The following is a 12,132-nucleotide window of genomic DNA, read 5'->3' on the forward strand; positions in this document are numbered from 1 at the left end:
AATGGTTATTTTCATGGGATGGTAAGGAGACTTTTACTGCTGTATTGTTTGAATTTCAACAGTGATCACTGTTCACTACAAGTGAACACTACAAGAAAAAAAACTATAAAAATATTTCCATTTTTGAAAAACAACAATAAGTAAAAGAATAGTCCTTTACAAGAAGCATCTTGAATTAGTGAGTGCTTGAAAGTCCCCAGCTTGTGGAATATTCGGAAACTCTCTAGTGACCTAAGAAATTGGATGATTCAAAATTAGTGACTTTTCCTTCTGAGATGCTAGTCTCTAAAAAGCAATGACGGTAGATTTGCTGGTCCATGAAAGTAGTCATGAGGTCTAAAAGCTTGTTTTAAAATAAATGGACAAAAGTGAAATGTCCCCCTTCTCCTTCCCAGGGGTCCATCTTCTCTTTCTGCTCCACCCTCAAGATTTTGCCAAACTATCAAGGGAACGACAGAAATACCTGTGCTGTTTTATATTACCTGCTGTGGGTTTTAATCTCAATTATTCCTTTTGCATAAAAATAGAAAACAGGGCTTCCCTGGTGGCGCAGTGGTTGAGAGTCCGCCTGCCGATGCAGGGGACACAGGTTCGTGCCCCGGTCCGGGAGGATCCCACATGCCGCGGAGCGGCTGGGCCCGTGAGTCATAGCTGCTGAGCTTGTGCGTCCGGAGCCTCAACGGGAGAGGCCACAGCAGTGAGAGGCTCGCATACCGCAAAAAAAAAAAAAAAAGAAAGAAAGAAAACAAAGAAAATGGAGGAGGAGGTGGAGGAAGTACAGAGGATGAAGAGCAGGGAGAGAAGGAAAAGATTCTCAGCTCTAAATCTTTCAAAATACATTTTGGAAACTCCCTAAAGAGAGAGTCCATGGAAAGAAAAGGTTTGCGACAGCAGAAGCCAACAGTAATGCCACAAATTGCGAAGAATGCCTGAAGGGTGGGCAGCTCCCCATCTGGGCCTGCTGGAGTCTCCCCATGCTGGAGGAGGGCAGAGGGTCCACAGGAAGCAATCCAGCCACCGAGCCCCGGAGATGAGGGGTGATGGAGTGTGGGATGAGAAGACTCTCAGCCAACTGGGGATCCAAGGGCTTGCTTCCCAGGTGAGGTAAAGTCTGAGAGCTGCTCCCCCATGACAACAGCCTGACAGCATGACAGGAGGGGTGGCAGCATGCTGTGTTGGCCAGAGTCCTGAGACAGACTCTTGAACCTCCCAAAGCCTCAGAATGCCATGAGGGAGCAGCAGAAAGTTTCCTTTGCCCCTAAGAGGGCCACAAAAGCGGTTGAGAGAGAGCCAGAGTGCATGAGGGAGCCTGCAGGTTCCAAGTAGAGCATGTGAACTGATGACCACAGACAGAAAACAAACATTAGCAGCAGATGCCACCTTAGAGAGACGAAGATCATGACTCAGGAGATCTCCCCTCCACCAAGTTCCTCACAGACATAGATGCCCCCCCTCCGCCGTGTAGAAAGAAGGGAAGGGGGAAATTCTGAGTTCACTGAGGACACCTCACACTGACTAGATTAAGCTCAGATATCGGGTAACATGAGGCTCACGAGAAAGGTCGAGTTGTGTTATAAATTATGTTTTACATTGCTGTAGGCCGGAATTTGTGGGCAGTGCAAAGTTGACCCACCACACTAGCTTCACAGGATTGTTTTAATATGACAAGGTGAGCCCAAGAGGGGGACAGTCCCATATACACTTCTCCAATTATCCGATGCTTGTTGTTGTTACTACAGCTCATGACTTCATTGCCCTGTGGCTTTCAGCTCCACTATTTACTAAACAGAAGGAGCAACGCAATGTGGCCAAGTTTACTAAGCTTATTTTTACAGCAAGCAAGAATATACCAGTGCATTACCTCAGAATTAACATATTTCATTTTCCCACATATAAGTAATGTGACCAATGCTTGTAATTCAGTCAACCCACCTGTAACACGAGATATTATCTCTAAGTTGATAAGACACATTGGTTCAAGATTTCCTTTATATAAAATGATTCAACAAGGCATTTTTCTCAAGCCCTACAGTCCAGACCAGTTTTGCTGCTTGCTTGTCAAATACAATTTGATTGTACTGGGTTAAAATAAACTCAGTCAACTACCTGTCTTCACCTCCTGCCAGGCACCCCATAAGGACATTGACTGTTTTTCCTTTAAAGTTACACCATTGGAAGCAAGAAAGTAATTGTCATTAATGTATTTATCATACTAAAGATTGCAACTACATATCTATGGTATGCTAAGTATTTTGCATAATTACTTAATTTAAACTTGAGAACTATCCCTATTTTATAAATTAGCAAACCGAGTCTCAGAGAGTTAAGTTACAATAAAGGCACAGAGTAAATGGCAATGCCTATATTTTGGATCCAAGTGTGTCTGACTTCTTCCAACTCTACCACAATGTCTTGCTAATGAAAATATCTAAGCTTATGCACAGGGAGATCAGCTCAGTGCTTTGTGTCCACCTAGAGGGGTGAGATGGAGAGGGTGGGATGGAGACGCAAGAGGGAGGAGATATGGGGATGTACGTATACGTAATAGCTGATTCACTTTGTTATACAGCAGAAACTAACACAATTGTAAAGCAATTATACTCCAATAAAGATGTTAAAAAAAAAGAAAAGAAAATATCTAAGCTTATCTGAAGCACTTTTAAAAATTCTTGTCAAGAAACTCGAGGTCTAGGATAACAAGTCATTCTACCACTCCTACCCTTCTCATCTCCTACCCACTCCACCACACACCCTTCCTCTACCACACACTCACATCCATTCCCTGAACCCGCCTGCCTTATTCCAAGCCTTCACAGAGCTGTTCCCTCTGCTTAGACTGTCCTACCTTTCGTCCCCATTTAAGAGAATTCCAACCCACCCTCTCCATCGGACAGTGACTTTGAAAGCTTTGCTCCCTCTCCCAGGGAGAATTAGCAGCCTCCGCTCCAACTTGTGCGATTAGTTTATCTTTCAATCATAGTGCACACCTGTCACTTGAGATTGGCACTTGTCTACATGTGCCTCTGTGACCACTACTAGAACATGAACTCCTAAAAGTCAGGGTCTGGAACCTATCTTTTTGCATACCTGTTAGTCCAAGCACTTAGGGAGCGCACAGTGGGAGTTCAGCCAGTACTTGTTGAATTCATGAATGAATCTCATTTTAAATCAAGGTCTATTATTTTACATGTCCTAGATTGAGAATGAATCCTACGTAAGTAAACACTGTGAAGTAACTGGTTCCTAAATGATTTTAAGGATGACTACGAAGAAAGACTTCACTTAACCAAAGCCAGTTTTTCCAGAGACTTTGCCCGATCTCGTCACAGTTTCAGCCCAGGTAAGGGAGGGCCCCGCCTCCCTCCCTGCCAATCAATCGCTCCTCGCGCCTGCGCAGACACCGCCCCTCCCGGAGCCACGCCCCAGTCAGTGTCCCGAGACTGTCGCGGGCGGTTAGGTCCGGCGGGAACCTGTACTTCTCTAGTTCGCCCACTATGACGATCGCCTACAGCTGCATTGCAAATGGCCGAGCGGTCCTAGCGGAGCTGACCCTAACCGGCGGCTCTTATCAGGTACCCCTGGGTCGTCACCTCAGCCTTCGTAGGCTCCACTTTTCGAGGGTGGCGCCCACTGGACCCGCCCCTCAGGACGGAGCGCCGAGGGGCTGCCCGGAGCGGGCTGTTGAGGCTTGAGGCCCGCCCCTGCGTACGGCCTAGCCTGCGAGATGGTGAATCCCCGGCGTGAGCCACTAGCGCTCCCGGCCGGCCGAGCCGCAAGTGCGTCGCCCAGGGGTTAGGGTTGGTGCTGCACGTGACATACTTGAGATTTGCAGTCACGTTTAATTCCGGAGACCTTTAAAGATTTTATCTCCCCCGCGGAGAAATGGCCTGGAGTTCAACACACATTTATTGAACGTGTTTTAGTTGCAAAATCCCGGGGTAAAGGTGTAGGGGATGCAACAAGGAAGAGAAGACGGCGCCTGGAGCTGTCCCTTGATGAGCACATTGTCCTTTTATACCCAAGGGCTTCATTCGTTCTCCTCCAATGTAAAAAGTATTTCAATGGCGGGAGATGGAGATTGCTCCTGTAGCACTCAGGATGGGTGACTGCTTGCCAACCACAGAGAAGGTACTTGGCTTAAAAGTATTACGAGAGTGAGCATTAGCCTGCCCCAGGAAAAGGGAATGGGGACTCCATGCAGAGGGAACAGAATGGCGTGTTTGGGGGAACCGCAAGAACCTCAGTGTGGCTAGAGCACAGGATCGCAGTATATAGGAGCTAAAGCTGAGGTCAGAAAAGTGGACAGAGAATAGTTGATGCAAGGTCCTATATTCAGTTTGTTCTCTTATCCAAGGGAAACCAGGGAGCGGTTAAAGATTTATAAATGGAGGAATAGCAAGATCTGATCCATTTACTAGAAATTTTGGTCTGGTTACAATACAGAAGGGGGATTGGAGGGAAGAGAACCAGTTTGGATGGTGGTGTTATAGTTTATCTAGGAGATCTAAAGTCCTGAGCTAAGGCAATGACAGTGAAGGAGGAGAGGAGTGGGCAGATCCTAAAGAGACTTTGCAAACTAATCCTCAGGAGTTAATGACTGGCTGGATATGTAGGATAGGGAACAGGGCCATGCCTAGGATGATTCTTTTTGTTTTTTTTAATCTTTTTTCCCCAGCTTTATTGAGATACAATTGGCATATAACATTTTGTAAGTTTAAGGTGTACAATGTGAAGATTTGTCAAATTTTTTTCTTAGGTGGCATTAAACAAGATGGAAACTACAGATGGAGGCAGGATTCTGGGGGAAGAAGTCAGAGGAAATGCAAGGGCGGAAAGTACAATTTGGGACAGGTTGAATTTTGTTGCCGGTTGGAAATAGCCAATCTGTTTGTGTGTTTATTCCTCCATCTTATTACCAAAAGATTTAAGTCATTAAAAGCTCCAATAGGTAGCAGTCAGAGGGTCAGGGCTAACAGTTAAAGATGGTAGAAGTGGGTAAGAGTGCCCAAGTGAGAAGAAAGGAGTACCAAAAGGCAGAACACTGTTAAGAATAGAATAGAGAGGCTGGTCACCAAATGAGAGCAGTGGTATTCTGAAAGCTGAGAGAAGAAAATTACAAGAATGTCTCATGACCCAGAGAAGTTGAACAAGATCCAAGAGGTGTTCATTGGACTGACAATTAGGAAATGTTAAGTGATCCTACTGATAGTGGTGGAGGTAGAGGCAGAAGAAGCCAGATGGCTTTAGGCCAAGTGAACGGAGACCAGGAAGTAGAGAGAGTGAAGTTAGACTGTTCTTTCAAGAATTTAGAAGGGGAATGAGAGAGGGTGAAAGCTAGAAGAAGTATGGTCCAGGAAAGGGCCTCATTTTTTAATACAGGGAAAACCTTCACCTGAATATAGGCTAATGGAGAGGAGAAGAGGTTGAAGATATAAGGGGCAGTGATTATTGGTTAGAGCAAGACCTGAAGAAGCACAAAGGGATGGATCCAGTGTGGCAGTAGAGATGTGAGCCTTGGTTTAGAGGAATGCTGTCTTGGGGAAAGGAGGAGGTATGGATATAGACATGGAATTTAGTCTCCTTCTGAGGCTCTCCTCTGTGCCAGTCCCTTGAATGCCATGTTCTTCAGGGTTCTAACTTTAGTCCTCTTTTAACTTGACACATTTGTTCACACAAATGGACACCTTTATTTTGATCACTGCCAAATCTGCTTTCAAGGTAATCTCTTTCCATGAGTAGATTGCCTAATAGAAGTTCAAGCATATCATGTCCAGCACTAAATTAATTCTTTCCTAGCTGATTCCTCCTCATGTATTTCTAATCTTGCCGCATAGCTCTACTAAGCCATTCAAGCTGGAAACTGGGAGTCATCTTTCATTTTTCCCTCTTCTGCACTCTCAAATGTGTTCTTTGCCACCAAGTTTTATCAGTTCCATCTCCTGAGTACATCTTGAATCCATCTCCTTGTTTCTGAACCACATCTTCATCAAGGCCCTTGTTACTTCTCACCAGGGTTATTGAAGATACCTCCTAACTCATCTCCCAGACCTTAGCCTTGTCCCTCTCAAAACCAGCCTCCACACTGCTGCTCAGAGGATTGTTCCTAAAAGCAAATATGATCCTGTCACTCCCCTGCTTAAAATCATTGGATGGCACCTGATTACTTTCATTGTAAAGTTCATAGTCCTTAGCCTGGCATTCACAGCCCTCCCTGGTAGGGCTTTTCCATGATTACCTCCTTCTCTTCCCCAGCTGTCCCTGTGCTCCAGCCATCCTGAACTTCATGCTGCTCTCCAGTCTCACCAAGATCTCCCTTCCAATCTCCTGTTCCCTCTCCCCGGAACCCACTTGTCTCCATTTTTTAGCAGTGTCACCTCTTCTGTGCTCTGAGATGTTTCTCAATTCCTCCTTGAAGCCTTCTCTATGCCCAGGCTAATTTACATCCCTTTACCAACTACTTGCCAGGTTGAACTGGAATCTTCTTTTACTTATCTGTCTCTGCCATCGGACTCCTTCAGGACAGGGACTGTCTTCAACTCTGTCCTTACAGTGGACAATGCCTGGACATAGTATGTTCTCAATAACTACTTCATTAATTATGAAGGGAGAGAGTCAGAAAGTTGAAGGAGTTTATAAGCCCATTGGCCTCTCTTTATGAAGCATGCAAGGAAGTAAGAAAGTGGAAGGTGGTGGAGCAGTATGCAGTTGGGGGACAGGATTAAAAGTCTGGAATGACTGCTGTGTGGAAGGCTGACCAGGGAGAAGGAGCTTTAAGGCACAGTTCTATCATATCTTCCTTCAGTGCTAAATATTAATGTCACAAATATTTTATACTCATTAGAAAATATTAGTATCTACCAAAGCTTAATCATGAAATCAAATGGAACTGGACAGGACCGCAGAGATCATCTTACCCAATCCTTTCATTCTTCACACAAGGAAACAGACCCAGACAACTCATTTTCTTAGGTTGTGCAGCACTTCAACTCCAGAAATGGCACTACAGTCCAGTGTGTCAATTATTTTACTGCCTCACGTTGCCATTTGCTTTGTTTCACATGTTTCTGTGATTTCATAGTTTATATCCTCTAAAAGGGACACTTTGGGAAGGGTAGGGGAATATGTTCCAGTGATGAGAATAGAGTAACTGAAAGATTATGTTTTCTCTTAATTCCCTTAATGTTTCTTAGGAAATCGTTTCCTAGAGAATATTGCCTGGATTTTTCTGGTAATACCAAGAATTTCAAGTTTTACTCTCTACCATTAATAACAAGATTTTCTCTCCCAAAAAGTTTTTATTTCAAGTGTCATTTTTTGAAAATGAAAAGTTAATCAGGAGTGTGGCTATTCAAGTCTTCTTAGGTAACTTTCAGGTTCCTTTCACACTTCTAAAGTCAATTAGTGGGATTCCATATAATTAACTGTATTTAAGCTGTTATGGATAATCATAATACCTTGCAAATTTTCTCCCAAAGAATGAGCCTTATAAGAAACAAGTAGGGACTTCCCTGGTGGTACAGTGGTTAAGACTTCTCCTGCCAATGCAGGGGACACGGGTTCAATCCCTGGTCCGGGAAGATCCCACATGCCGCGGAGCAACTAAGCCCATGCGCCACAACTGCTGAGCCTGTGCTCTAGAGCCTGCAAACCACAACTACTGAGCCCATGTGCCTGGAGCCTACACGCCGCAACTGCTGAAGCCCGTGCACTGTAGGGCCCGCGTGCTGCAACTACTAAGCCTACGTGCTGCAATTACTGAAGGCTGCATGCCTAGAGCCCATGCTCTGCAACAAGAGAAGCCACCGCAACAAGAAGCCAACGCACCACAACGAAGAGTTACCTCCCACTCGCCGCAACTAGAGAAAGCCCGCGCACCGCAACGAAGACCCAACTCAGCCAAACAAACAAAAAAAAAGAAATAAGTAGAAGGGATCTTAGCAATTATTTGTTTAATAGAAAGATGTCAGTGAATAATAATGAGTAAAAATTTTATCTTAATCTAAAAAAAAGAAGACTGCGTAGGTTATTCAAAGACTAAAAGCTGAATACTTTTAATCCATTAACATTTTATGTATAGCTTCGTAGAAGTCACTGAAAAGATATTTGATTAGTCAAATATCTTCCCAGTCATATTAATAATGTGCTGTGAAAAGGACTAATTAGTGCAACTTATATTTGCACACTTATATGTATATACACAAAGTATATGTATATGTGATTTTAATATTTTCCTTCATATTCATATGAACATTTCATGATAACTTGCCTCTTACCATGCATTATGAATAACCACCCATTAGTTCTCCTAGTAAACAGTTGTTCCTTAATAAACTAAACAGAACATTGGTAAATTAAGCAGATGAGTAATAAAAGACACTACAATCTTCTACAAAATAAATGCTGACAATTTATTTTTAGGAAGCAGCGGCAACAGTGCTTAAACTAGTGCTTCTTAGAGCTGAACAAAAGACCATAATTCAAATGGGAAGGTAAGGTATATTCTAATAAAAGTCTATTTTTTAATCATTACCAGCTGATAATTACAGTGATAATGACATGGGGAAAAATATTTCTTATACAGACTCTTGACTGAACTCTCAGAAAGGAGAACTTCTATATGTAAAAGTATAAAATCATGAATGAGAATGATGAACATTAAATTCAAGATAGTGGTTACCTCTGCAAAAGAGAAGGGAGGAGAAATTGAGGAAGGGTATACAGGGGACATTAATTGTATCTGTAACATTTTGACTGAATGGTAGGTCTACAAGTGTTCCTGTTATCTTATTCTCCATACCTTTTTAGTTATTCCCAAAATATTTCATTAATAAAAAAGGAAACTTCCACTTGAAAATATCTTTAATAACATCACTCTACTTTACTTGGGACATCACATGGTATGGATTAAACTATGTAATGTCCCAAGTAAATATTTTGCTGGTAAAACAGGTGGGGAATAAGAGAGATCTATTATTTTTAGACTCATCATTGTCCTTTTAAGACGAGGTGTGTTTTAACCTTTATATTGTAAAATAATACAAAAGCCACATCAAGCAAATGTATAGTTTTATGAAGTTTCTCAAAGGACCTCCCCCAACCAACTGCAACTACCATCTAAGCCAAAAAATAGAACACTGCCAGGTATCCCCAAAACTCCCTACCATGTATCCTGCCCCATTCACAGTTTCCTCCCTCCCCCCCAAATCAACCACCATTCCAAATTCTGTAGCAGTCACTTATCCTGTTTCTTCATTGCCTCAGTACCTAAATAAGCATCCTCAGGCACAAGAGCCCAATTCTGCCCATTTTTTAATTTGGTGTCTTTTAAGTCTCTTTAATCCACATATTCCCCCTCCACCCCTTTTCTTTCCTTACAATTTATTGTTGAAGGACCTATAGAGTTTCGCTCAGTCTGGTTTTGCTGATTGCATATTCAAAATGCAGTTCACCATGGTCCAAGTGGCTGGATCCAGTGGCCTAATCCCTTTGGCAAGACTGCAGGTGTTTTTTCATCAGACGGTATAAAATACCTGCTTATATCTCCTTTTGGCATGCTAGTAGCCATTGATATTCATTGCCTACACCCTAGAGCCATTAATTTATTGGGGGTTGCATAATGGTGATATTCTAGTTTTGTTTTCATTTGTTAGCTGGAATGTTATCAAAAAGAGATTCTTTCCTCCTCTACTCTTGGCTTACCTATATTGAACATTCTAGTTTGAATCTTTTGAGGACCTCTTCCCTGAACTCCAGACTTGTATATCCAGCTGCTCATTCCACATATCTGTTGGATGTCTGATGGGCATCTCAAACTTCTGTCCAAAGCCACGCCTCCTGCAGTCTTCCACATACCACCTTTCCAGTTCCTCAGGCCTAAAACCTTCGGGATCCTTGACTTTGGTCTCTTTTACTTCCAAACCCAGCCCATCAGCAAATCCTGTTGTCTTTACCTTCCAAACATATTCAGAATCTGACAACCTCTGCCACCATCTCTTGCTTGGGTGACTTGATATAAAGTTAAGTTCTTTTTTTTATTTTTAAGGATTGCACTCTTTAAAGTTTGATTTAATAACATTTTATAATTATGTAAAACATTTATATGGCTCCAAAGTCAAATCTACAAAATGAGTTTCCTTCACAAAGTCTAATTTTCATTGCTTTCTTCACACTACTCTCTCTCCCTCTATGTAGGTAACCATTTCGAATAAGTTCTTAGTTTATCGTTTTCCTTTTTTTTTTTTCTATAAGAGACACATACATATATTTGTACTTCCCTTACGTTAGGAAATGAGACTGATACATAAATTGCAGTACATCATACACACTTTTCTCCATCTTGCATTTGTCAGTTAACAATATATCCTAGTCATCAGGTATTCAAGATTTTTAATATTTAAGGATGGTTTCTGAGTGTTACCAATAACACACTAAGCATAAATTTAAAATCACATCCAGTATCAATTTAGAACACATATATAACTTTTGGAGGGATGACAGAATTAGCAACTCTTTTCCTGTGAAGACTCCTCCCTATTTAAAAATAAAAATATTTTCCTAGTGGATATTATGCATGTCAATTAATATCATCATTAAAAATATTTGTAGCATATTGTATTCATGATATGATATCAAGGATTTATATTGAAGGGGCACATATCTTAAGTTTTCTGCCCCTGGGATTATCTTTTCTACCTATTTTTGAGATGCCTCATTCTCATATCTATCCAGTTTAGCATTTGAACAGGCCTGTTGCCTGTTAACCATTTGGATATAGAGTGCTCAAAAATGACTAGATTAAAGCCTAGGCACCAAGCAACTATTTTGGTTGCCATATTCCTAAATTTTCTGGATTGTTGGGTAGTAAAGATGGAAGCACTTTCCAAGAGTCTTCTAGCCTCCTAATAAGTGAGTCTGAGAAGGCACAAAAGGTCTAGAAGTTGGAGTGGTCAGGAAAAGCTACACTGGATTACTATAGGGGAGTTTAATTCCCCCTCCCGGACTCATCCTGTGCTCTAGAATATTTGGTCTTGGGAATTTACAACTTTCAAATTCTAATCTATCATAATAGAAAGCCAAGAAGTGCCAAAATTAAATATGTCTACCTAAAAATATAAGGATAGTAAAAATCAGTGAACATAGCATTTTCTCTTTGATCAGAATCTAGATTCAGTCTTGGAATGAGAATGACTTCCATCAAAGGCATGTGAAATATATATGATTAGATTATTAGAATTTTCTCTATTGTAATTTATTTTTATTGATGCAATTTTAAATGCATATTCACATTTTAGAGAGTTTTTATTTAACATAGTTTAATTTTTCAAAGGTATGAAAGATTTCTAATTATTCTGATTATAAAAAGTTATCTACATAGTTTTTATACTATTAATGAGAGCTTGAAAACGAAATTAAATTCTCTGTATCAGTACTTAATTTAATATTATCATGTAACTGAATGTATTCTTTTCAAAGCTTTGTCTACCATACTCTCTTTATTGACGGAATCACTTACCTATGTGCCTCAGACAATGCCTTAGATACTGTAACACCATCTGCATTTCTTAAAAATGTAAGTAATTTCTTTTACTGCTTTGACTTTTTCAGTTATTGAAATTATGAGGTCTGTTTTATAGTTTATTGGTAATAATGTCCCTAACCAAAAGCAGATCTGTCTATATAGCAGAGCCATTAGTGACCTTCAGAGATTTCTTACCTTCATCCCTCATCTGTCTTCTGCTTCTACAATTCCCCTAACTCTTAAGCAAGATCTACAAAGATGATTAACCCAGATCATCTTTGGAATCTCTCATATTTATTTTGTTCTTTAAAAATAAGAAAAATTAAGCTTTACTAATATTTAATATACCTTCTCAATAGCATATGTATTTAATTTTCAAATAATTATAGATAAGACACTTCTGGCAGAAAATATGAATCAATTATGAGTTAAATGAAAAAAAAATTTTTTAATCAAGATATACTACTTTTAGAGAACGTTTTACCTGAAAGTTGCCAACAAATATGAAATATGATAGAGTACTTATGTGTATGTACTTATACAGATACATGAGATTTTATAAATTTCTTAAAGCCTAGTTAACCTTCTCAATAGATATCATCTACTGCTGACTA

General features: G+C 40.8%; 1 protein-coding gene across 1 annotated transcript in view; it reads left to right on the plus strand.

Annotated features, from left to right (window-relative positions):
- Positions 1 to 3,441: 3,441 nt before the first annotated feature.
- Positions 3,442 to 12,132, plus strand: part of LOC137223859 (uncharacterized) — a 31,507-nt gene continuing 22,816 nt past the window's right edge. Inside the window, exons 1-3 of the mRNA XM_067736382.1 lie at positions 3,442 to 3,572; positions 8,419 to 8,489; positions 11,473 to 11,569. Coding sequence (XP_067592483.1) covers positions 3,495 to 3,572; positions 8,419 to 8,489; positions 11,473 to 11,569 — 246 coding nt within the window. The 5' untranslated portion in view covers positions 3,442 to 3,494. The remainder of the gene's footprint in view (positions 3,573 to 8,418; positions 8,490 to 11,472; positions 11,570 to 12,132) is intronic.

The sequence above is a fragment of the Pseudorca crassidens genome, chromosome 4 (genome assembly GCF_039906515.1).
Source record: "Pseudorca crassidens isolate mPseCra1 chromosome 4, mPseCra1.hap1, whole genome shotgun sequence".
Classification (NCBI taxonomy): domain Eukaryota; kingdom Metazoa; phylum Chordata; class Mammalia; order Artiodactyla; family Delphinidae; genus Pseudorca; species Pseudorca crassidens.